This window comes from Emys orbicularis, chromosome 2, assembly GCF_028017835.1.
Source record: "Emys orbicularis isolate rEmyOrb1 chromosome 2, rEmyOrb1.hap1, whole genome shotgun sequence".
Taxonomy (NCBI): Eukaryota; Metazoa; Chordata; order Testudines; family Emydidae; genus Emys; species Emys orbicularis.
The window spans coordinates 42,111,058-42,134,701 of NC_088684.1; the positions used below are offsets into that span (position 1 = coordinate 42,111,058).

At 40.4% G+C, this 23,644-nt stretch overlaps 1 protein-coding gene across 1 annotated transcript in view; it reads right to left on the reverse strand.

Moving 5' to 3' along the window:
• The window catches only part of SDC2 (syndecan 2), a 100,044-nt gene extending 81,835 nt beyond the window's left edge, over window positions 1-18,209 (reverse strand). The window contains exon 1 of the mRNA XM_065399858.1: window positions 18,150-18,209. Within this exon, the coding sequence (XP_065255930.1) occupies window positions 18,150-18,209 (60 nt within the window). The remainder of the gene's footprint in view (window positions 1-18,149) is intronic.
• Between the last annotated feature and the right edge of the window lie 5,435 nt (window positions 18,210-23,644).

The following is a 23,644-nucleotide window of genomic DNA, read 5'->3' on the forward strand; positions in this document are numbered from 1 at the left end:
TTGACCCTATAGTTAAACCTTAGTTACAGCTTCCATTATAAAGCTATTTTTCTAGGATTTTGATGGCTCAGGGGACTGGTAACTTGATCTGAAGCAATTCATCTCTAGGTTACTCATCTGAATTAGCTCAGGTCACCACTTCCACTTGCTTTACGGGGACTTGTATAAAGTTGAGGTTTTAGTCCAACTCATAATCATAATCACAAGAAACCCAACATGATCATTAGTTACACCAGCCTACAAATTCTGGAAAAAAAAAATGGATCAAAATTTAGAGTTATGACAAGATCTTTCACCTTAACTCAAGCTACTGGCCCTAATCTACCGCTCTTCTACCCATTTCCAAGGCCTGTTTCCCACATGGTAAATCCTCGCTTTTGCCTAGTTCTCTCTTCTTCCCCTCTTGCCCAACACCACCCAAGTTGCTTACTGCTCTCCTCTATTCCCATATACTACTAGCACTTAACAATAGCATGGTCTTCTAGCACCATATGGCAGAGTTTAACTAGTGTTTTCCTCTGACTGGATTTGGGAGAAGAGAGAGGTTTAAAATGCTTGATCGGTTTGGTGTACTCCCCCATGTCACAAGTGTTAGCAAGAGTCATAATTTCTATGCAGGTAAAATTTCCAGTCAAGTGTGCAATCCAACATGAACCCTGCAATTTTACAGTTGTTGGCAGCCTCAGAAGAGAGCCCAAGGATAGAAAAAACATGGACATTGAACTGTCCTCTCACCCCTAGAAGTGGTTCCATTAGAACAATGCTGGGTTCCATTGACAGAGCTGTGCTAACTTGTATTGTTGCTATGTGTTGTGGACAAAGTATGTTTCAGTTTCCAGGGTGATAGAACTGTGGTGTATTTAAATTTTTTATTTTAAGGTTGCCAAACACTCATAAAAAGCAGCCATTGGAAAATGGGTCAGCATGACATCTGTGATCTATCGGAGACCTATGGGATCATAAACACACTAAGGACAGACCAATAGTTGTTTTCGGCATTAGGCTCCTTACCAAAATACATATTTACTTGTTAGACCATGACGCCACCAAGAGAGACATTCCGTTCTTTCGGGAAATACCACCCATTTTACAACTTTCCCAAAAAGTATTTCCTTTTACTTATTGTGGATTTTTTCCAAACTGTCAGTATAAGCAGCATGATATGAACATCAAACATACAAAGAGAGTTTCACAGTAAACCACCACAACAGTTTCTCAATCACAGCATTCTTCCCCTAAGCTTCCAAATATATATATATCCTGCTTCCCCAGTATATTTATTTTATTTTTCTAATAGAAGTGGAACTGGAAGAAAAGGGAAAAAAAAGAGTCCCTCCACCTCTAGAAAGAATAAAGAGTTAATTCTGGAGCAAACATTTATTATGGGGCAAGCCACCTGTTCATTTTTAGTTCAGACTCAACAAAAACAGCATCATCTACTAAATATTCAGTATTCAGACTCTTCTGCTACTGCCAATTCCTAAAAACTAACACACAAAAAATCCGAAGGAAAGAAAAATATTCTTATTTAACTCCTCTCCCCTTCATGTCTCTTGTGTTTGTTTCTTCCCCCCTTGGAAAAAAATAACACCTCCCAAGAAAAGCCAGCCTCGCAACTGGACGATTTAATCACACTGAAAATAAACTAAAGGTTTCCAAAGGCAGCGACGTACTGTACTCACACCATATTAATAGGGATTAAAACACCTCACCATCTATTCCTAGAAAAGCTGGAGATAAATATTTCCAGCTATAAAAGTATTGGTGCTACTTTCACTGTCTTTAAACTGGCTGCCTAATAATCTTCAGAGAACGTTTGTTGCTGGCCCACCTGCCTTCTCCAGACTTTAGCAGAGCAGAACTCCTTAGATACAAGAGCTCCGTTTCAGATGTTGCACTACTATAGCTCCAGAAACAGCTTCCTCGCTTTCATGGTAGCAAACCTTCTAATCTAGTGTCTCAATCTTTCAGTCTTAGGTGCTACTACAAAAGGCTAAATTGGATGTTTATAACAACTACATGTTTGAAAGCCAGGGAACTTGGAGTTCATAGTCTACTAAGACCTTGACGCTGATCCGGTACCCCTGCACTCTTTCTGCCTAATAGGAATAACATTTCTCAATTCTGAAGTAGCTCTTTGGCAATATTTCACATTCTTGATCACAAATGAAATGAGATGCCATGTGCTCTTCCATGAATTGACTGGAGAAGGGTCTGTGGCCAATATGAGGCAAGGATCTGAAGTCACTATTGGAAATATAGATGGAGTATGGTAGTCATGAGTAAGGAGGATGACAGGGTCAGAGTTAAGGCTCTGCAGAAAAAGATGAACCTCAGATTTTTCCTGGTTTTGCAACATGTTTTATTAACTAAACCATTCCATTATTTTAAACTGTAATGTATTTTAAAACAATAATATATTAAGAGTTTGTCTATAATTCCTTCTTTCTGAAGTATTTTAAACACATTGATGCATGATAATAAAATGCCTTGATTTAAACTTATTACAACAAGCTTCTTGCTCTGGCAAGTTTGACTGGCAAAACTTGTTAGGCTAGGAGAGGGAATGGTGCATGGGATGTGACAGGGGACAAATTACATCTTGTGCAGAGTTAGCCAGGGGTTCAGAAAGAAACAGTGACAGCACTGCAAGAGTTAAACTTGCTGAAAAATGAATGGGAAGGTGGTGGCAGCTCACCTCCATTCCCTGGCTCTCATGCCTCAGGCCTTCACACACACACACACACACACACGGTTTCCAGTTCGGCCTTCCTTCCTCTAATTTTCTCTGCCACTCTTTGCCCGCAATAGACTTTCTAAGGAGAACAGGAGGAAGATCTTCCTTTCTTTGAAGGAAGCTGGAGTTCAACTACCTGTGCTTGCTGTTGCAGTGAGCAGCTGGTGATCAAAAACAGAGTTTACGGCTGCAGCTAGCTTTCTACTCAACTATGGAGTTCCAACTGAAACTTCACAACAAACAGGTTTAGTTCCCAAGGACTTAAAAAAGCCACAAGACCAAAGTGTGCATTCATTTAAATCATCATCGTTAAAGGGGAATTCCCTATTAAGTGATTTGTACAAAAATATAAAGGCATATAGTATGCATTTTAAAAAAAAAAAAATCTATTACATGTATGGGTACCGTAGGCTCAGACATGTAAATATAGCTTAAAAACCTATGGACCCTTATAGGATTGTTCCTCAAATAAGTGTCCTGTAGAGCAGCGTGTCAATCCTATCTCGGATTGCGCCTCGCCATTTTTACCCTTGAATTCCATGAGTGTCTCTTTTTAGGCAGCCAAAGTAAGAAATGTCACTTAAGGGTAGGTGTAAGTGTCTGTGGGAGGTCTGAGGGTTAATAAGTTGCTCATGATGCAGGGTGTGCATAAGCAAGCTCTCAGACAGCAGCGGCTGAGCTGAGGATAATCCTTGGAGAGTTCTGCTACAGAACCCTTCTTCTTTCTACCCTAGTGAAACTGCTTGGCAGCAAGCCTGTGTTGGTTGGACCGTATGTTTCAGACACATTACGCAGGTGACTGGTGTGGAATTGACTTAGAGAAAGTCAGGATCTTTTTCTTTTTAGATTTGTTCTGTAGTGCACATGCACGTTTATATAGGCTGTCATGGTAGAGTAACAGTCATTTTTTCCTTGCCGTATCCATGGAAAAAAAGATAACCAATGAAAAACTGATGTAGTAAACTGCACTACCATGCTGCCAATATTGAAGCACTGTGATTAAAATATTTGGCATGGGGTCCTACGTTTGTTTGGGGTTTGTGTTTTGTCTTTTTTCCCCGCCCTATCTTGCAATAGTAACGTAACTGTGATTAAAGTGAATTTACAATTAGGTTAGTTTCGAATACTAGGCACCCTTAACTTACTATTTCTTGCTTTAATCAATTTTTATTTACATTGTGCCTTCTACCTTGAAATCACAGTTATTGTTTTTATCCTTTACACAGTCAAGTGCAGTCAGACTATGTTTCAAAGGGCTCCCAATGTGTTGTGCATCATTTGAAAAATGTCATCTCGACCAAAACATTGCACCTGGTCCCCAAAAAGTCATTATTCAGTAAATCCTAAGATTTGAGATAAACCTAGAGCTGGCTCTGCACACTAATTTCCCAACAGTTTTTTGTGGGAGGGGACGGAGATGAAGGGTTAAGGTGTTCAAATAAGGTTGGGACCCATCTCTGCTTAAAAATTTGCTTTACAGGATTTAACACTATCAAATATCCATGCTTGTCAAGCCGGAAAAGGAGAAAGACTGAAGACATTCTGAAACAGGGTTAAGGTATCTGGTTGAGCACTGTAAACTCCCTCCTATCAGTCCCATGAATATTGCAGAGCTGGCACAGTAAGGAGCAGCCTTGAGTTCTGGTAATGATTAGCTTGGCAGAAGAAGGGAGCAGTTCACAGCTCCCCACAGCCAAACCATAGAGCACTGGCATTTTGTGATTATGGTATCCTAAGGAAGCACATTTTGAAAAAGGGGAGAGCACAGAAACTGGACGAGAAGCAGCACCAAAGCGTAAACAGTAATTAAGTATTTATATTGCCTTCATAACTATAAATTATGGGGTTATTGGTAATTCCTAAATCAAGGCAATGCACCACAATAAAGCTGAGACTATGATGGAAAATTTTGTGATAATTTTCCAACAGCCTGGCAGCTAGACTGCTACTAGCAACAGTACCAACACTAGCTTAGACAGGGTTGAAGAGTCTGGGATTTTGGTGTTTATTTTGAAACATCTTGTAACAAACACCGGAGCTATGCCAACTCTGGCACTGATTCAACCGTACCATTATTGAAAAGTGGGACAGAATTTTCTAGACATGGCCTAACTGAGCAATATTTAGACACATAATCAAATCACATCTGTTGTGAATTATTTAGCAAGAAATCAAAAAAATGAAAGCATGCACAACAAAACTAAGAAAAGGGGACCTTACTCTGCAAATAATTAACATTCCAGAATTTGGTGCTTTACTTCAGTGGAAAATGAAGTAACCATCATTTTAACTACTTACCATTTTTCAGAGAGACTCATTAAAATAAAGAGCAACATGACAACATTAAAAAACCTCCTCCTCATGCATGTAGTGAGTACCACACTTCTGGTTCAGCTTCCATTCACAAAAGTCTCAAGCAAACAAGTCTCTCATAATAAAAGCTAATTGACAACTGCAGAGTACAAAATAAGAGACTGCCTCTACTTAATTGAAGGTCATTCCTGTTAAGCTGTATGCTATATTTAACACTAGCCTTGTAATGGCTGCTTCTGTTCAAATGCTGGGCAGCGAGATGTGTGTTTTTAAGACATGAAGAATCTACCATCAAAACCTTTTGCAACAAACTAGCAGGACAAGGTAGGCTTGCTCACTTCCTCAACAAAACTAGGTCAGGATTGCTTTGAATGGGTCCATTTGAAGACTATACCAGACTTTTTAGTGGATTAGAACTAACAGTTTAAGAGTTGAATTTATATACCACTAATTATTACTAGTAATATATATATATATCTGCCTGCTTCTCCACCTGTGGAAAATTAAATGGCTTATATTTCTAAATTCCCCAGAATAAGTCACTGAGTCAAAGAGTTGTATATATTTCAGATTCCAACAAGGGGGCGGGGGGGGGGGGGGGACATAATTCAAGAAGCAGCATTTCAGTTAAAAGGGTGAGTGAAACCTGCCACAGAAAAATTGGAAAAAATTAGTCAAATGCCCTCTGTATATATGAGAGAAGAATATGTATGTTACATATACTTACATTCTCTAAAAAAAAAAAAAAAAAAAAAACACTACACATCAAGATTGCAGTGAACAGTTCAAAGTCAGGAAAAGTCAATATTAAAGATACACATGTGACCTTATCTCTGCTCCCTGTGCATGTGAACGGCCTTTAATTATACGATCAAATCCTATTATTTCTGCAGGATCCCTGCCTCACTTACCACACAGTTTGGAAAAGCATGAAGTGAAAAAGACTGGGATTTGGAGAATCCCATCTTCATTCAGTGTCAAAATTCTGTTCTGAGTAATCTTCAAAGATATCCCCACATAAAGCACACTTCAGTAGCCCAATTTAGATCTGTTCCCAGATATCTAAAGCACCAAGTTATATATTACATCATCTTCCCAACTCAGCTTCATCCTTCATGCCAACCACTAACAAGTATGGACAACAGGCCATATATTCCAATTACCTTGTTCCACTCATGCATTACAGACCCCATTATGACAAATGCACACATGCTTAACCTCACATACACAAGTCGTCCCACAGACCTGTGCACGTACGCAAGAGTTTACAAGATCAGGATCACAGACATTAGTTTTAACCTTCAAGTGACCGACCTGGGTCTTCATTCCTCCCATGCATAGAGATGCACGTCTGCATAGAACAGCTACAGACAGCTTTTGTTAATTCTTTGCCCCAAATACACCAACAACAGTTAATAAATAAATCATACTCTCAGACAGACAAAACAGGTGGGTTTTTAACCGGGATTATGATTGAAGAAAAAATTCATTTTAGAGCAAAATTATAAATTTATATTAGATTTGTATTATAAAAACAATGATCATTACAAAGTCAAGCTATTCAGAATTAAGATCTAAAATTTCTTAGAATTCTGATGTTTAAAGTATGAAAATTCACAGTTAAATTCACCAAGAGAACCTTAGCTATTTCTACACATAAGAGATCTACCATTGGTTACCCACCATCCTTTGGGTTTGTTTTTGTTGTGGTTTTTTTGGCACTTCCCCTAGCACTACTGGCTAACACAGTTGTAGAGGTGTTAGGTTGGGTTCCCAATTCAATTGTGTTACTAACTTGATCAAGCTAACTCAGCAGAAATAAAGCTTTTACTTTTTTTTTTTGGCCGTACAGATCCATAGAGAAATCCTGAGGAAACGAAAACAAACTACTGAACAACTGTATCTCAGAACAGTTTCATCTCAGGGACCGCAAAAACTGTAATGTGTTACTCTTAATCATACAGTAGTTGTGCCAACTCCAGCCTTCTTTACAGCCACAGAGTGCAGAAAGATGTACTTTACAAATTCCTGGTTGAACAAATAGCATTTCCTGAAAGTGGTCATTTCTCACTCTTCTTTGAGATTCCATGTGCCAAATGTCACTACATGCACAGCTAGTATATCAATATATAAAATTCTAACACTTACATGAAAGGGTGAAGGTTGGTATGGTAAAGGAATATCATACTGAACATGGAGTCATTTATGCATGAAATTAGTCCTCTTAGTTTCAATACTCTTCTTGTAAACTGGAGAAGTACGAACTTAAGAAGTCTCCAAAGTTAGATGTGCACAGCCATAGACTACAAAGGTCCAAAGTGGTTATGGGGAGCTTAAAAAATAAAAACAAGTGATGATGGGAAGGTGGCAGGGTATGGCCACTGTACCAGCTCAAGATGTTCACAGGCACGAGTGTACTTTAACCTCAGAAAAGATACTTCAACATCTTATAAAGAAGGTATTGAGGGTGGCTGAGTTCACTAAAGGCCAGGGTCTGACACACTTGTGTTCATTAACTTACTCTACTGAACTGAATGGGACTATTCGTGAAATAAGGTGCTACATTGGTAAGCGTACAAGAATCTGACCCTATGCGGTTATTGCAGCTTCCTGATAAAGTTTGTTATAATGCAAAATTATAATCCAGTTATCCAGCTACAGATATTCATCACCAGAGAAGAAAGATCATGATCTCTTAGCCAGATGGGAGGGGTAGGGGCAGAATAGTATGAGTTAAGAGTGGTATCTGGGAATCCAGCAGCAGCCGCCAAGGATACAAGAAGATTTTCTGCATTTGAACCACAGCAACAAAAGATGGTCATACCCCCAGAGCATCACGGTGGGGGTAAGTGATATTTTCAGCTTGGCAGTAGTGTAAAACAGAGTGATCTCACATATCATTTAGGCCCTGATCCTACAGTGGCATTCACACAGGCAGAGCTTCATGTACTTCAGTGGAGACTGGCATAAGTGCAGGGGTTTGCCCATGAACATGTCAGTACAGGATCTGAGCCTTAGTGCCCACATATGTAGAAGTATCTTACATCGTGGAAAACAATATTGTCCTTGAAATATGTATTGTCCATTGTCTCAAACAACAACCAGTAAGACATACTGTATGATTTACCCAGCCCTACTCCACTGGTACAGACCCAGGTCCCCACAGTAACCCTAGCACATTACTATTCTTAGGTGATACAGTGCTGTGAATGGAGTACTGTGGTGATAGTGTTTAGTTTTTAAAACGGTAACCATTGTACGAAGCTCCCATTGCTTCTCCTTTAACCTCAATCCCTGCAGAGTCTTCAACAGTTACCAGGGAGGATCCAAATATTATAGAGTAGGTTGGAGACTGGGTCCAGGATGCACATGGTTAGATCAGAGCAATCAGACCAGCACAGTCCAGTTATGCTCTTTCAATCAATCAAGGCAGTGTCAGGTACAGCCATAAGAACCTACACTCTAAACGTGATCCTGAGGTGTTCCGTTAGCCAGAGGTTCACCTATTTATATACCTAGGTACTTATACCACGTTCACCAGTGTGTAATTGAAACACTTATCCTGTCACTACAGCTCAGGAGGGCAGAGGTGATGTTGAAGAAGGGGGTAACTCTAAGGGCAGGTCTACACTAGAAGCGCTACCTTGGTGCAGCTGCACCGCTGTAGTGCGTCTGGTGAAGATGCTCAATGCGGACGGGAAAGCGCTCTCCCTTCGGCATAGTTACTCCACCTCCACGAGAGGCGGAAGCTATGTCGGCAGGAGAGCATCTCCTGCCAACACAGTGCCAGTGTAGATAGCGCTTAGGTTGCTGTAACTTGCGTCGATCAGGGGTTGTCTTTCACACCCCGAGCAATGCAAATTAGATCGACTTAAGCAGCGTAGACCTGCCCTAAGAGAAGAAGCAGGAACTAGACAGGACTGGATAACATTTTAAACATACAATTAAATATAATATAATTAAAATTATATTAAATATTAAATTAATATACATTGTAATTTAATCGAAACTTTAAAAAGTATGTCAAAAAAGATTCTCAAAAATTACCCTCTGTGTATAATGTATTTAGCTTGTGGAATTAAAGGAAAGATGCTGATGCTGTCTCTAATTTCCAGGAGTGCTAGAGGTAAGAGCTATGAAGACCAAATGCAATTTTTCAAAAGCAGTTTTGTTCCATGCCTATTTAACTAGCTGTCTTTCCAATGTTCTGTGGGGGATTTCTGTGGTACTTTAAAGATCTACAACATTTCTAAAAACAAAAACAGCTTCCAACTTTCAGCCACAAGTGAGAGTGTAACAAACATAGCTAGGTCAACACTCAACAACATAAAACACTCTCTGGAATATATCATTTCTGCAGAAACATGGCAGCTTCATTTTAAACCACTCAATGTTACAGTCAAAAAACATAGCTTCATTGCTGAGAAATAACCAAATAACATGCTGAGGAAATTATAAACAACCCCACTGAAGACCAGAGATTGGAAGCTGCATATGGCATTTTAATACAATAGACAGATATAAAACGTTCACTGAGTTAATAAAGCAGCAGCAACATTCAACCTCATCCCCAACATTCTGTACTAATCTTCCTTGGGACAGACACTGTTTTCTTCTCTTCCCCCACTCCCCTTCTAAACGTATTCTCCATACACTATCTGCTGCTACTGCATTTTTGGAGAACTTTTTAACATCAACTTTATGTAAGCAATCTATTCATGTCACTAATTTTTTTATATGCATACATCCTATTCTGGACTCCTCCTCCCCTTGCTGCACAAAAATTTACATTGATAACTTTCACCATTGATACAAGAGACCCATATGTAAGTCTTGTGCATCAAGGAGTTGCCAGACCTAATTATATAATACGAGGTGAATTCCCACTTCAATAAAAATCACAGAATATATGTTTGATGTCCCTAATCCACAGGAAATTCACAAAGTGTAATGTACTCCCAGCAATGTTAGCCTGGCCCATTGACTCATACACAGTATTTTGCATTACTATTTATGATGCTAAATGTGTGCCTCAAAATGCATGTGCAGTGTGGCAGATTTAATATTAGTGTGGGAAGCTTAAACTTTGGATTCCTGACTTATGGTATGTTTACATTACACTGAATTAGTTTTTTCCTATATCTTCTTTGCAGGAATTTTTGTTTTTGTTTTTTAAATACCAGAAAAAAAAACATCAAACTGATGTATTTATAACTCCATATTTGACTGTGGGATCACACAATATGGAAAAGTACCAAAAATGGTTTGACATTAAATGAAAGGGGATGTTTTTGGTTTGGAATCAATTTACAGAACACTCTGAACCAGGGATCTCTCCATCCAAAAGGAGAAGAATTGCTTAACTGAGCAAAAGGAGAATCTGCACTTTGAATGACAGTCCACAGGCCTGCAAGCACTGTCTCATAATTTGCCTCTACAGTCTCCCATCTAAATACTGACCAAGCCCAACCAAGATCTGCTTTTAAAGTCAGATGAGATAAAGCACATTCAGATCAGGACAAACCTCAACTGAGGTGTTCCATTCAGCCAGAAGTTCACCTATTTATCTAGCTAGGCATTTATATCATCCTCACCACTGTCGAATCTGAACACCTACCCTGTCGCTAAAACTCAGGCAGCAGAAGGAGGCAGGCTGACCTGCAAAACAGGTTCCCCATGGAAGGAGAGGAAGACTGAAAAAGACCTCTGGAAAACTGTTCTTACATTGATAAAGGACCCATTTTGTTGACTCATTTGTGGATGCAGGAAAAGTATTCTTCACTTAGGGTGCCGATGCCTGTAAAGCCAGGCTGGTCAAGCATCCAAATGCTTTCTGAAAAGGGCTACAATTCCCATAATTTATGCATTGGCAGTATTTTTTAAAATTACATTAGCCCATTAGCTTAACATTTCTTAATTGTCTTGCAAGTGAGAAGTTAAGGATGGTTACTAGATACATGAAAAGATCTGAAAGACTACAAGCAACCTTCAATCATATACAAACTCCTCCGGGGGAAAAAAATACAAGCCTGTGAAACTAATGAAATAATAGCAACAAGAACATTTGATACATCACATAATATTTAAAATACAAATGGTACTAGACTTGTGGTTAAATGATTGGAATGCTAATGGATATTTTGATTCAATTCCTGGCTCTACCACAGAATTTCGGTTTCATCTTGGGCAAATCACTTAATCAAGCTGCACCTTTAGAGAGTACAGAGTGTTTATTTGTTTTCATGCACATAATTCAAACATAGATTAACAGATTTCATCTAAAACTTCCCAAAATAAATTCACCTTTGGGCTGAAACAATTTAGCCTAAAAGGGAAATTTGAGTAAGTTGTTGTATAGCACTAAAAATAGGGATTTAGAATGAAATGCCCAACTCACACTTGAGTTAAACATTGCTTATGTGGCACTATAATAGCTTATTTACTGACAAGGAAAAATTCATCACTGCACCATTAGTCATTATTTCACTCTAAATGAACCCACTGCTCTAGATCCAGACAAAAATAATTCACTCAGTATGAGTATGTCCTCCAGTACAATAATTTTTCCACTGCTGTTGCAGAGCACACACATTTCAGGTTGCTGCCTGTAATATCTAGCATCCTTTTGATATTATCCCTCAGGTCCATGCTATTCAAAAAAAAAAAAAAAAAAAAAAAACACTCAAAATAGAGATGGTTATTGTTACAGGGTCAGTCATTAATGCACTCTCTTTATTCAAAAGACTTCAAATCATGTTTCAATCTGAACAAGAGAAATCACGTTCTCAGATCAGTCATGCAATGTAATCTATGCATAAATTACCAGGTCTGTAAAGATTACCACTTGTCTTGTAAGCATGAACTAAAGACAACTAAACAAAATCTGTTCACAGAACAGCCTAAAGTAGTTCTCCCATACTTGCTACAACAGGAAACCATGTCATGCCACTCTAGTAATGTGACTTGAACCAAGACCAAATTGCTCACTTATTGCTTGCTGCAGTTAAGACAAGAGGCACAGCATAAAAGACATCTTTATGGCTTAGATACAAGCAGTGTCTTACAGGGGTCTAGAATAAGCTTTCCATTCTCAAAAAAACAACATCTCTCTGTTAAAAAAAATATAGTCAGTCAAATCTAGTAAGATTACAAAAAGGTGCTTTTCCAGAACTAGACAAGCACTCTTTGTTCAAAGTCTGAGCCTCAATAAAGCTAGTAATTCTTTGCCATAAAGAAAATGTTTGAACTAGTGAATGAATGGCAAAAGTCAATTTGGTGGGATAATCTGATTAATAAATGCCATCCATATGCCGCTGCTGCTATCTTAAGACAATTGGTGATGAAAAGAGAGGCATACAAAAATCCGTTCCATGTATCAGTTAGTTCCTAAGGTCTCCTGCTTGTCCCTTTAAGAGGCTCCTCTGCACGCCCAAGATTCCCTGCTTTACAAGTTACACACAACGTTTAAGGTAGCAATCCTCTTCTGATGAAGGACTGGATCATGGATGTCTTTCAAATCCCACTAAGGTCTCTCCTCTTAATTAGCTGGAGGAGTCCTTGCTGATCAGTATAAAGAAATGATCTCCAATCAAGAAGGAATTTGTCAGGAGCCAGGTAGGGCATTCAAAGGCAATGCTATTAGATTTATGTTTAATGGACTGTTAAAAAGTGAGAACAATCCAACATTCAGAGATGCTAAAAACCACAGGAAAATAGGATGCAAAAAACAAGCTGGGGATTTTTAAAAATCCACACCTCTACTATCCAGTCTGGCCTTGTTTTGGTCATCTTAAGTTTCAGTGATATACATGTATAGCTGGGGGGAAAGGCAGGAAGTGTTATATAAATCCATGGGACGCCCACATCTTCAATACTGCATGTAGATGTGGTCATCCCATCTCAAAAAAGATATTTTGGAATTGGAAAAGGTTCAGAAAAGGGCAACAAAATGATTAGGGGTATGGAACAGCTGTCACATGGAGAGATTAATAAGACTGGGACTTTTCAGCTTTGAAAAGAGACAACTAAGCAGGGGGATATGATAGAGGTCTATAAAATCATGACAGGTGTGGAGAAAGTAAATAATTAAGTGTTATTTACTCCTTCTCATAACACAAGAACTAGGGGTCACCAAATGAAATTAATGGGCAGCAGGTTTTAAAACGAACAAAGGGAAGTATTTCTTCACACAACACAGTGTCAACCTATGGAACTCCTTGCCAGAGGATGTTGTGGGGGCCAGGACTGTAGCAGAGTTCAAAAAAGAGCTAGATAAATTCATGGAGGATAGGTCCATCAATGACTATTAGCCAGGATGGGCAGGGATGGTGTCCCTAGCCTCTGTTTGTCAGAAGCTGTGAATGGGCAACGGGGGATGGATCACTTGATGATTACCTATTCTGTTCATTCCTTCTGGGGCACCTGCCATTGGCCACGGTCGGAAGACAGGATAATGGGCTAGATGGATCTTTGGTCTGACCCAGTATGGCCATCATTATGAGATCTAGATCCACCCAAGGCAGATTTGCTCTTCAGTGGTGTGAGGAAGATCCATGCAAGTCAAAGTCCATCTTCATCACACCATCTGAAGCAGCCTAGCCAGCCCAAACCCACCACAGCAAGCAGCCAAGCCGCACTAACATCTCTGCCTCTATGTCCAAGCATCATCCAATTGTGGCACCAGATCCCAAAACGCCAAGGAGTTTATCTTAATCTGTCCCTGAATATTAGGCTCTCATCTACTTTCTAATAATTATCTATTCAGTGACTAGGGTTTACAGAGACATAAAAGACAATGTCTCTGCCCCTAAGGACTTCCAAGTATTAAATTAGATGCAATGCTGGCTTCATGGCTACCATGTTTAAAACGGAAATTGGTTTATGACCAAAGGCCAAATAGTCAACATGTATTGAACTAGGAAGCCTGGAAGTTTAGCTCAGCCCCAACTATCCTCTGACAAATGAAAATATTTCCAAGTACATTACAGTGCTAAAAATATATTAAAAATACACACCAGCATAAGTCTGTCAAAGCACAGCCAGTATCAAAGTGGTTCAGTAATTTCAGATGTTTAACAAGGTATTTTAAATATACATGGATGAAGCACTGGGATAGGGCTAGTCAGAAATGTAGCTAAAGTAAGAAGGAGCAGCTATGACACACTATGTTAGCATTGTTTCAGAGTAGAAGCCGTGTTAGTCTGTATCCGCAAAGAGAACAGGAGTACTCGTGGCACCTTAGAGACTAACAAATTTATTGGAGCATAAGCTTTCGTGGGTGCGCCAGATACTTAACAAGACACTATAAGGAAATACCCCACCCTCTGGTTTGGAGTAAATATGGTCCCCCCGATGTGTCTTTACAGTCTATGTATGTACATTGGGAAAAGCAAGATTTAAAAGTAACCTTTGTTTAGAAATGCAGTGAGATACTCAGAGTAGCCCAGCAGATTAAACTAAAATTTACTGAAAATGGACACTCTAGGTAGATAAACCTAACATGTGACTCATTGCTTCATTTTTCCTCTCACTCAGATATCTGTCTCCAAAGTCCATATCATTATTCCCTCTCAATTCAATACCAAACAGCCCAAAACTCACAGGCAACCAGGACACAACAAGTGAATACAGGAAAAGATTTTAGATTTAAGCTCTTAAGAGATCAAGAATTTTTCAAATGATACTGGATACTGCCCTGATATTTATCCTTTTAATGGCTGAAACACACTGTGTCATAGTCTGTGCTGTATTTTTACTTCACAGCACTCAGACTATAAGAGAGAAAACACACTGCAGAGATTTATTACTAAATTAATGTTGATATGTCATTGTACAGTGTTATTTTGTACTAAAAACAAGAGACCAATCATGTGCATCGTTGGGCTTTTTGTAATAAAGCACAGCACATAGATTCAAAAGATACTGTTAATTTCTTGTGCAGAGCAAACAGAATCACTCCTTTTTAAAATTCTGCCTAATTTATCTCCATAAAAAAGGAATGCTGGAGGTTCTTGTGTATTCTGGTCTTTTTTTTTCAGAAAGCTACTAGAATCAGACTTACAAACAACTACTTGACAGTGCCCCCTGAGAAATGGTAGATTTTTAAACATCCATATTAATTCCTCTTATCTCCAAGATTCCTTCATTTTTATTAAGAACAATATTTATAAAATCCTCCTCTATCTTTTCCTAAAGATAGCTCTAAGAAAATTTAACTAGAGAGGACAGTACATACTTACAGCCAGATACTAGAGACACAGAGAAAGAGCAATTATTCCTCCTTTACTTATAAAATAGTTTCACAACTTTTCTCCAGCTGCAAAGGCACTACACTAAAGGCAAGCAGCCAGCACTGCTCCCCTAGATACTTTATGCTGCATTTCCATTAACCCATAAACCAAGCAGCACTGATACATTCCCACAAACTGGCCTCATGGCTCATAGCGGAAGAAGGCAATAGTCCTAAGGCAAAACATAAAACTTAATACTTTACTAATTGCTGTGGCATTTTAATGGTTACCACACCATCACAGAACTTCGCAATTATGGCACTTCTAAAAGCAATTATAGCTGTAAATTTTAAATAGAAAGTATTAAAATATACTGTACCTCACTAAAGACTTGCTATAATGAACTGAGTCAAATTTTTATTTTTCATAATACAAACTAAAATCACTAGTTATGCTGGGTTGTATCTTTTTAGTTGTTTTAGAAAATATCTGCCTTAAATGGCTTTCATGAACAACTGGTTCACCACTAAACAGAGATTCTTTATTGTGTTCATATTTAAATAATATCTAAAACACTTTCAAAAGATATTGCATATGAGTTAAGATTGTTTACCACCGTGGAGCAGTTCATTGTAATTGAATTAAATTGTCAGGGTACTTTAACATTTCTCAATATGAAATTAAAGACCCTAAAAATACTGAAGCAGCAGCAATGTAGTTTCATGTCACCTTCCCTCAGAGAATTTCAAAGCACTTTACAAGCATTAGTGAAAGCCTCAAATGCTAGTAAGGTATTCTTATTCCCATTTTATGGAGAGAGAAAGTAAGACACAGAAGGTAAGTGACTCTTTCCCTACAAGAGATTCAAATCCTTGCAGCTGACTTAATTAACTAGAGGGCCAGTTAGTGAAAATACATTTGTGGTTTTTGAAAGCATACACAGCAACATTATACTAAGCTTCTCAGAGAAAAACATCTGTAAAGTGTTATCAGCGGAAGAGTCATCCTTAAACCTCTCCATGTTTTGAGGAGGCTCCACTTGTATGTTTCTCTCACAGAGGCGCTCTTGTTTTCCCTTACTGTGATTTGAGATACCAGATTGCCTGGAATGTTTCTCAAGGGTAAATACTCAATCTGGGCCAGGAAGCTCTTTTTTCAAAGTATAAAATAGTCTGACAAGCTCAAAATTCTCAATAAGTTTATTAAAAAAAATACTTAAATGAAAAGAGGCAAGCTGAGATAAACAACATCACTTTATGTGCTAGAGAAATGAGGGTATAAGACCTCAACTTTGCTGAGCTATTGCTTTTTTTTCCCGGTAGTTGTGATGCAAGTGTTACACAGAAAGCTGCACAGGGAATACAGAATGCAAGCAAATCCCTCCAGGGAGTCATGTTGACTCCAAATTTCACAAACTCGAGAACATTACTTCTAGCCTCAAAGTAAGGGGGGGGAGGGAGGAAGAACACAAACACGCCTTATGGGAGCATTTTTTGGTAGTCTTCTTTTACCTCAAAAGTTATAACTTATTTAGGTCATATGGTAGGTAGTGGAGACACAAAGTGCAGCCTTCTGGGGCAAGTAAGTGCTGTAACTAAATCCGTCAACTCACAAGGGCATTTTAAGGAACAGGGATTTGTGTTTTTTGTAAGGCAAGAATTCCCTTCACTGCAGAAGAACCGAGGAAAGAATGAGAGGCAGGGCAGTGTATTGCAGAGCAAATCAGAAAACACATATAGTTCCTAAACGAGAGTCAACTGAATACCAAACTCCTACTACTTGGGTGGGAGAAGGGGGGAGGAAAAGCAGGAGACAGCAGTGCAACCACTTAAAGACCAAAAGTCTTCCACTGCCCTGAGCACCATTGTTACAGCCCAGAGGAATCCCGGGTGGTTTCCACAGCTGAAAAGCCTATTACTGACTGGAAAACAAGCAGGAAAGAGCACAAGACAGACATATTTTCTACATTCTAACTGTGCCACCAAATACCCCTCTCCGCGCCACCAAAATGTATTAACCAGGAGAAGGAAATAATTTTTGCAAGTCACAAACCTCCGAGAAGAGAGGCCAGTAATTTATGTCAGAACAGATCATTACACACAGCGAGGTTAATCTACATGCAATACGATTTTCAAACTTCGTTTTAGTGCAAGGCTGTGTGACTTCTGAGCCCCATCCTATCACGTTCGCCTCGAGTCCACCAACAACTCTGCAGCAGCAGAGCCCGGAAACACACCAAACTTTATCTTCTAGGGTGCGAGGGTCACACCAAGGAGAGTCAAGTCTCCCACATACACTCTCCCCCCTGCTTCCCCCAGCCACGGGCTGGCCTAGGGTTTGTTTTTGTTGTTAAGGGGGGGGGGGAGAGTATTCGGCTACCAAAAGATGTCTGTGCGAATCATAATGTACAGCCCCCGCAAAGGGGGAAAACACACCCTTGGACAGATCATCAAAGTGACCTCAGCAGACTCCTGCTCAGCAGATGTAGCAGCAGCTTGTCCCATATATTCCTCCCCCAGCTAAAGCCCCTTTCCTGAGCCAGTATGGAAGAAGCGCGTTTCTCCCCAAGGCAGCTTTGAGGCTCGTCTGTCTCTTTACACACACACACACACCCCAAAGTCTCCCACCAGAATGGGGGACGGTATTACTGCACAATCCCCTTCTCCCCAGGACTTTGCCTAGTCACTGCAGAGACTCAACAGGCGGGAGGAATCGCTGTACATCTGCAGAGTAACTCCTGCCCCTCTCGGAACTATATTGTGCGCGGCTGGGGGACAGGCTTGTTTATCTGCAGCTTTCCCAAGAAAGCCACGCAGGGCTGGTGCTGCCACCCCCAGGGAAACCCCGTCCCCCACTCCCACCCAACTTACCGACTCCCCGGACACGTAGGCCACCAAGCCACAAGTGAGCAGTATCCACGCGCTCCGCATTATTCCCGGGGTGCAGGCGAGGCAGCGGCCGCTTCAGGGAAAACCCAGGCGCCGAGCGATCCCCGGCTGCTTTGCCACCACCAGAGCCCGCAGCACCAGCAGCAGGGACCCCGGGCGCTCCGCTCCCTCCCTCCCGCAGCCGCCTCTGGCGCCGCCGCTTCTCACTTGTTGGCTGCCTGCAGGCAGGAATCCCACTAGACACAGGGCGGAGTTGGTGGGTCGGGGGGGGGTGTCTCCTTCCCTCCTGCCCGGGAAGGATTTTATTTTTCCTGGCACAGTTTCAGCTGCATCAATAAATGAGGGAGCAAAAGTTTGGGAGCGCGGAGGCAGCGGCTGGGAGAGCAGAGCTTTGCAGGTCGCTATCTGCTCCCTTCTCCCTCAGTCCAGAGTCTGCCTCCTCCTCTGCGTGTGAGAGGAGGCAGCAGTGCGACTCCTAGTTAAACCCAGGAGAAATTCCTGCAGGATTACAGCACCGATTGGCAGCTCAGGCAGCCAGTGGGAGGAGGGAAGATTTGCAGCAGCAGCAGCAGCTCTCCTTTCTCCTTCCACACATCCAAGCAACTTTTGTTTTTGGTGTCCCCCCCCCCCCTTCTGTTGTTGGTTTTTTTTTTTTTTTTTTTTTTTTTTGCCCCCTTTAATACAAATGGAAACCATTTGCAACGCCGCGGGGCAACCGAGGGGGAAACGTTCAGCATGGTTTTGCTATTAAGTGTGAGAATTGGGCTGATATAAAAGAATAAACTTGGAAAGATTCTTTTTTTATGACTCTGCAATCTGACTTTTTTTTATGCTTTCAGATCCTGGTTTGGAGTGGTGATCTCCCTCACCCCATTCCTCATTACATGTTACAATATGTTAACATATTGGCATGCGGTATTGCCAACCCCAAGCATTCCAACATCATGAGACTGGCTCAAAAACAAAACAAAACACAAGATTATTGAAGACTAGCATTTTGAGGTCTTTTTATTTGCTCTTTGGGGTTCAGATTGTCAAGCTTTTCTCCATGACTGAGGGCTAGACATTTACTTTAACAAAAATGAAATCTGAGCTTCAGTTGTAATCATACAAAATCCAGGAACTGGGGCTTTAAAAAGGACAAATAGTACAGTGAGCCCTAGATAAATATTGCAACACCTGACAACCCTAGGAATACATACTTTGAATATACAGTATCCATGAACTGTAATGGACATGGGGTGTTTGGATACTAACTGAGAAAGCACACAGTTTCACCCCCTTCTACAAATTGCCCCATGTGACTTAATTCAGGAAAGCTTACGCTCAAATAAATTTGTTAGTCTCTAAGCTGCCACAAGTACTCCTGTTCTTAATTCAGGAACTAATGGTTGAAATTCTGTGGCCTGTATTATGCAGGAGGTCAGAATAGATGATCATAATGGTCCCTTCTGCCTTAAAAATCTCTAAAGACTCAGGATGGTGGAGAAGAAAGCTCAGTGAGGTTCTCCTTGCAGAGTTTTCCACAAATCCTGTGTCTCCTCCCCGCACTCTATGGCTTGGACACTGAGGGTATATCTACACTGCAACAAAAACTCTGAAGAATCGAGTCTTGGAGCCCCGTTCAACTGAGTCACTACTCCCTGGTCTCATGGCTTTCCTCGAGCATATCCCCTACCAGCACAAAAGTTCATGCAGTACAAATGCAACCGCTGCCCCTTCCCCCACCAAATCCCTATCAACCCTTCCTCACACATAGATCCACAGAGGGGCCCCGTGGCAGGAACTGAGGCAACTGGGCTGTGGAGCAACTCTCTTCCATACCAGAGCAGAGCAACTGTTTTGAGTGTCCTCCCTCCATGTGTGGATATGATCCTGAGAGAACATAATAGTAGTAATACTCATCTAAATACTGATTTTCAGAACATATCTTGTCATCACTTTTTACATAGCATTCCCTTCTGAAATCCACTTTGGCCTTTTTTATTTTTTTTACATCTTCAAAGCTTTGCGCTGTACAATCATTAACCAATCAATGGAGAGTTCTGAATAAAAACTGATTGCATAATATATCACATCATTTTCAAAGCACACGGTAAACATTAAGGCCCTGATCTTGTGATGTGATGTGGGTGGGCAGGCCCCTGCAACTGCATGAAGCCAATGGCTTCTGTACAGATGGAGGGGTCCACTCAGAGTTCTTGGCTAGTCTGCAGTATAACTATTAATAATTTCAACAACCCTGTGAGGTAGGTCAGTATTATCCTTCCTTTACAATTGAGGAAAGTGAGGCAGAGGGTTTAAGGCTCCCATCCTGCAAGCTGATCCACACAGCCAGACCCGTGCACCTAGGCAGAGTTCCACTGACTGTACAGCAAATGTCCATCTGCACAGATCAGCTTCCAGGATCGAGGCCTGAATGACTTGCACAAGGTGAAAGCAGAGCTACAATTAAAACACAGGAATGTTAGGTATTTTCTCTGGTTCCTTAGCAATGGATGTACATTATTGTTTAAATGGTAAAAACAGTATACAACATTAAAAACAAAAATATAAAAGAGGGAAGAGCAAGAAAGAAAACCCGTGTGCAGGAAGTGCCATAAGGAACCTGAGTATTGTTTTAAAAAACAAAAACAAAAAAAACCCATGACTTTAGTGGACTATTTTAGCCTTAATGTGCATAGGTTTTAAACATTAAAAAACTTCATTTGCATTTTTGTTCCAATCTTCTTGCTCAGGGATTTACCAACTCTGTTCTAAAATCCACTCCAGACCAAAACAAAGGCTACTGTCAACTAAGACCTTTATCTTGCAAGGAGCTCCTCATGGTAGATCCCTGCAGTCAATGGGGCTCCTCCTTGGCCCTGAGTGTCTGTCAATAGAGTCTAGTACAGATTTGGGGCCTAAAACTTAGCATCTGTGGCCCCAAATCTGCAAACATTTATGCACAAGCTTAAGTTTACACACATGTGTAATCCCATTGAAGTCAAGCATAAAGTTAAACATGTGCATAAGTGTTTGCAGGATTGGGGCTCAAGGTTGCAGATATAAAATAATTTTGTAAAAAAAAAAAAAAAAAAAATCAAAGGGGGGTAAAAGTGACTGTACATAAAAAGAAAAGAAATAGTTATTTTGATTCACAGGCATAGCAAAAGTATGTTCTGAAAGCCACTTGCTGCCTTCTAGCATTCCTAACACTATCCTGCCCAGAGCACCATCCATATTGCAACAAAAACATTTACATGTGTGGCCCTATTCCACAACAGCTGTGCTACATAATCATAGCCAATTGTGCCTGCACCTGCTCCTGTTGTCGCCCTGATTTTATAGGGACAGAGGCAAGAGGGAGGCCCAGCACGAAGCAGAAACAAAGTGTTTTTCACCCAAAGGAAGTGTGTAATAAGAACTACAATGGGAGAGTAACCAGAGACAGGCAACATAACAGGGCTGCCAAGAAAAAGCTGCAGGCCTGGGACACTTGTGATCCAAAGCCTCAGTCATTAATCACCGTGTTGCCTTTGTGTTAAAAACAGTTCACCCACTCCTCTTTTAGACCCCTTAGCATCTGCATTATCACAGCAAGAACGTTGGGTAATGGTCAAACCAGGTTATTATAACATGGTTTGGATGGCTAATAGGGACAAGGGCAAATCATGTTAAAGACATTTTTTAAATGTGCTTTAGCCCAGGTAGACTAGAGCAAGGTATTTTCAAATCTGATTGTAGACTAGAGATAAGGCCAAACTGGAACCCAAACATACACCAACCCTTAGGAAGATCTAAATCTGAACTTAATTATTTCGGTGGAGGGGGAGGTGTGTCTCTCTTTCTCTCTCATAGGAGGAACAAACCCCTGAATTTGGGGAAAGTTTGGCCTAAACCCTGGATTCATTGTTTGGAATCATTCACATTGGCCAGTCAAAATATGATACAACCAAAGCAACTGCTAATCTGCCTAAACCAGGCTAAAGTGCAGTTGTTTGATAGTGTAGACATGGGCTTGAAGGACTTTTCCTTTAGGATGTAAAGTGGTTTCTCTTGTATTTCAGTGAATAGTCATGCTTAGAGACAGATGGTATAAAGAGTGGGACTGTGAAAAGACACACAAGGCTTTGGAGGAAGTTGGTGAAAGACTTAGATCAATGGTTCTCAAATTGTAACACTTGCTAAGACTCTGCAGAGAGCTATCTGGTTACCTGATTCTGGCATAGCTCAGCTGCTAAATCACATTTAAATATAGCTTTAAAAAGTCACTAAGTACTTTCCTAATATTAATTTTTCATGTGGTCAACTGCTGCAGTTGCCACAGGTGTGTTATACAATTACAAATGGGAGGGGAGGTGATCCATACAAATCTGAATGGGAAAGGAACTGCCAACAGTACAGTCTGTCTATTAAGATGTAGCCAACACTATAAAAAAGCTGGAGAATGCCAGGTTGAAAGCATCTGGAGAAGTATAGAGAGCAGATCTGAAAGCCTCACAGTAGCAATAAAATAGGTGGTGCAGATTAGTTGGTTGTAGCCAACATTTGTTGTATAAACGATCGGTGGCTTTACTTCCGCTGGGAATGGAAAAGAGTTGGCATCACATTAAAAGTAGTAAGAGGTCATAAGTTCTCCTGGATAACTTATACAAAGAGGAACAAAGTACGAGACAAGAAACAAAGTAGATGATTTTTTTTGAGCCAATACGAGTAATTAATTATCTGAAGTAAACTGATTAAAAATACCCCTGCTATTATGTGACCCTCAGTAAGTGGAACTGCTCAATACAATCCAAGAATTATTATAACAGAATTTAATACAACCCAGGAATTAGTTAACATCATGAAATTTACCCAGTCCCATGCTTTTATTATAAGACCACAAAAATAGTCCTTCTCTATGAACATATGAACAACACTAAAGGTGTTCAAGGACCATAATGTTCTTTTGGCTTCCTTATAAGCATGAAACCTAAGTATCAGGGGGAAAAAAGACAACAGCTGGATACAACAAGCAGACCGGGGGTGGGGGTGGGGGTGGGAGGGGGTCACAAGGAAACAATCAGACAAAACCTGTCAGCATGAAAAGCAGTGGTGACTTCAAACCAGCTGCCTAACGACTGTCCATTTTTTTAAAAGGTGTCATGGCAAAGGACAGTTTCAAGGAAGACTATGAGGTGGTTTTGTTTTTACAGGGAGTTCCTCTCATGCTTAGGGGGCAGCATGGGAGAAAACTCAGAGTTGCTCCTTTGAAATTTAACAAATAAACTATGAAGGCCAGCATCAATGGCAGAGCAGAGGCAACAGGGAACATCTCAGTAGTATACAAGAGAAAAGTAGGGTGGGTTTAGGCTTTGAAGAACCTTAAATGAAGATGAAGAGTTTGTGTTTGATGTGGTAGAGAAGGGTGATTCAGTTGCATAATGCAAAGATAATTAACATACCAGCCAGTAAATACAACAGAATACACCCATCCCACCCCCACAACCCAA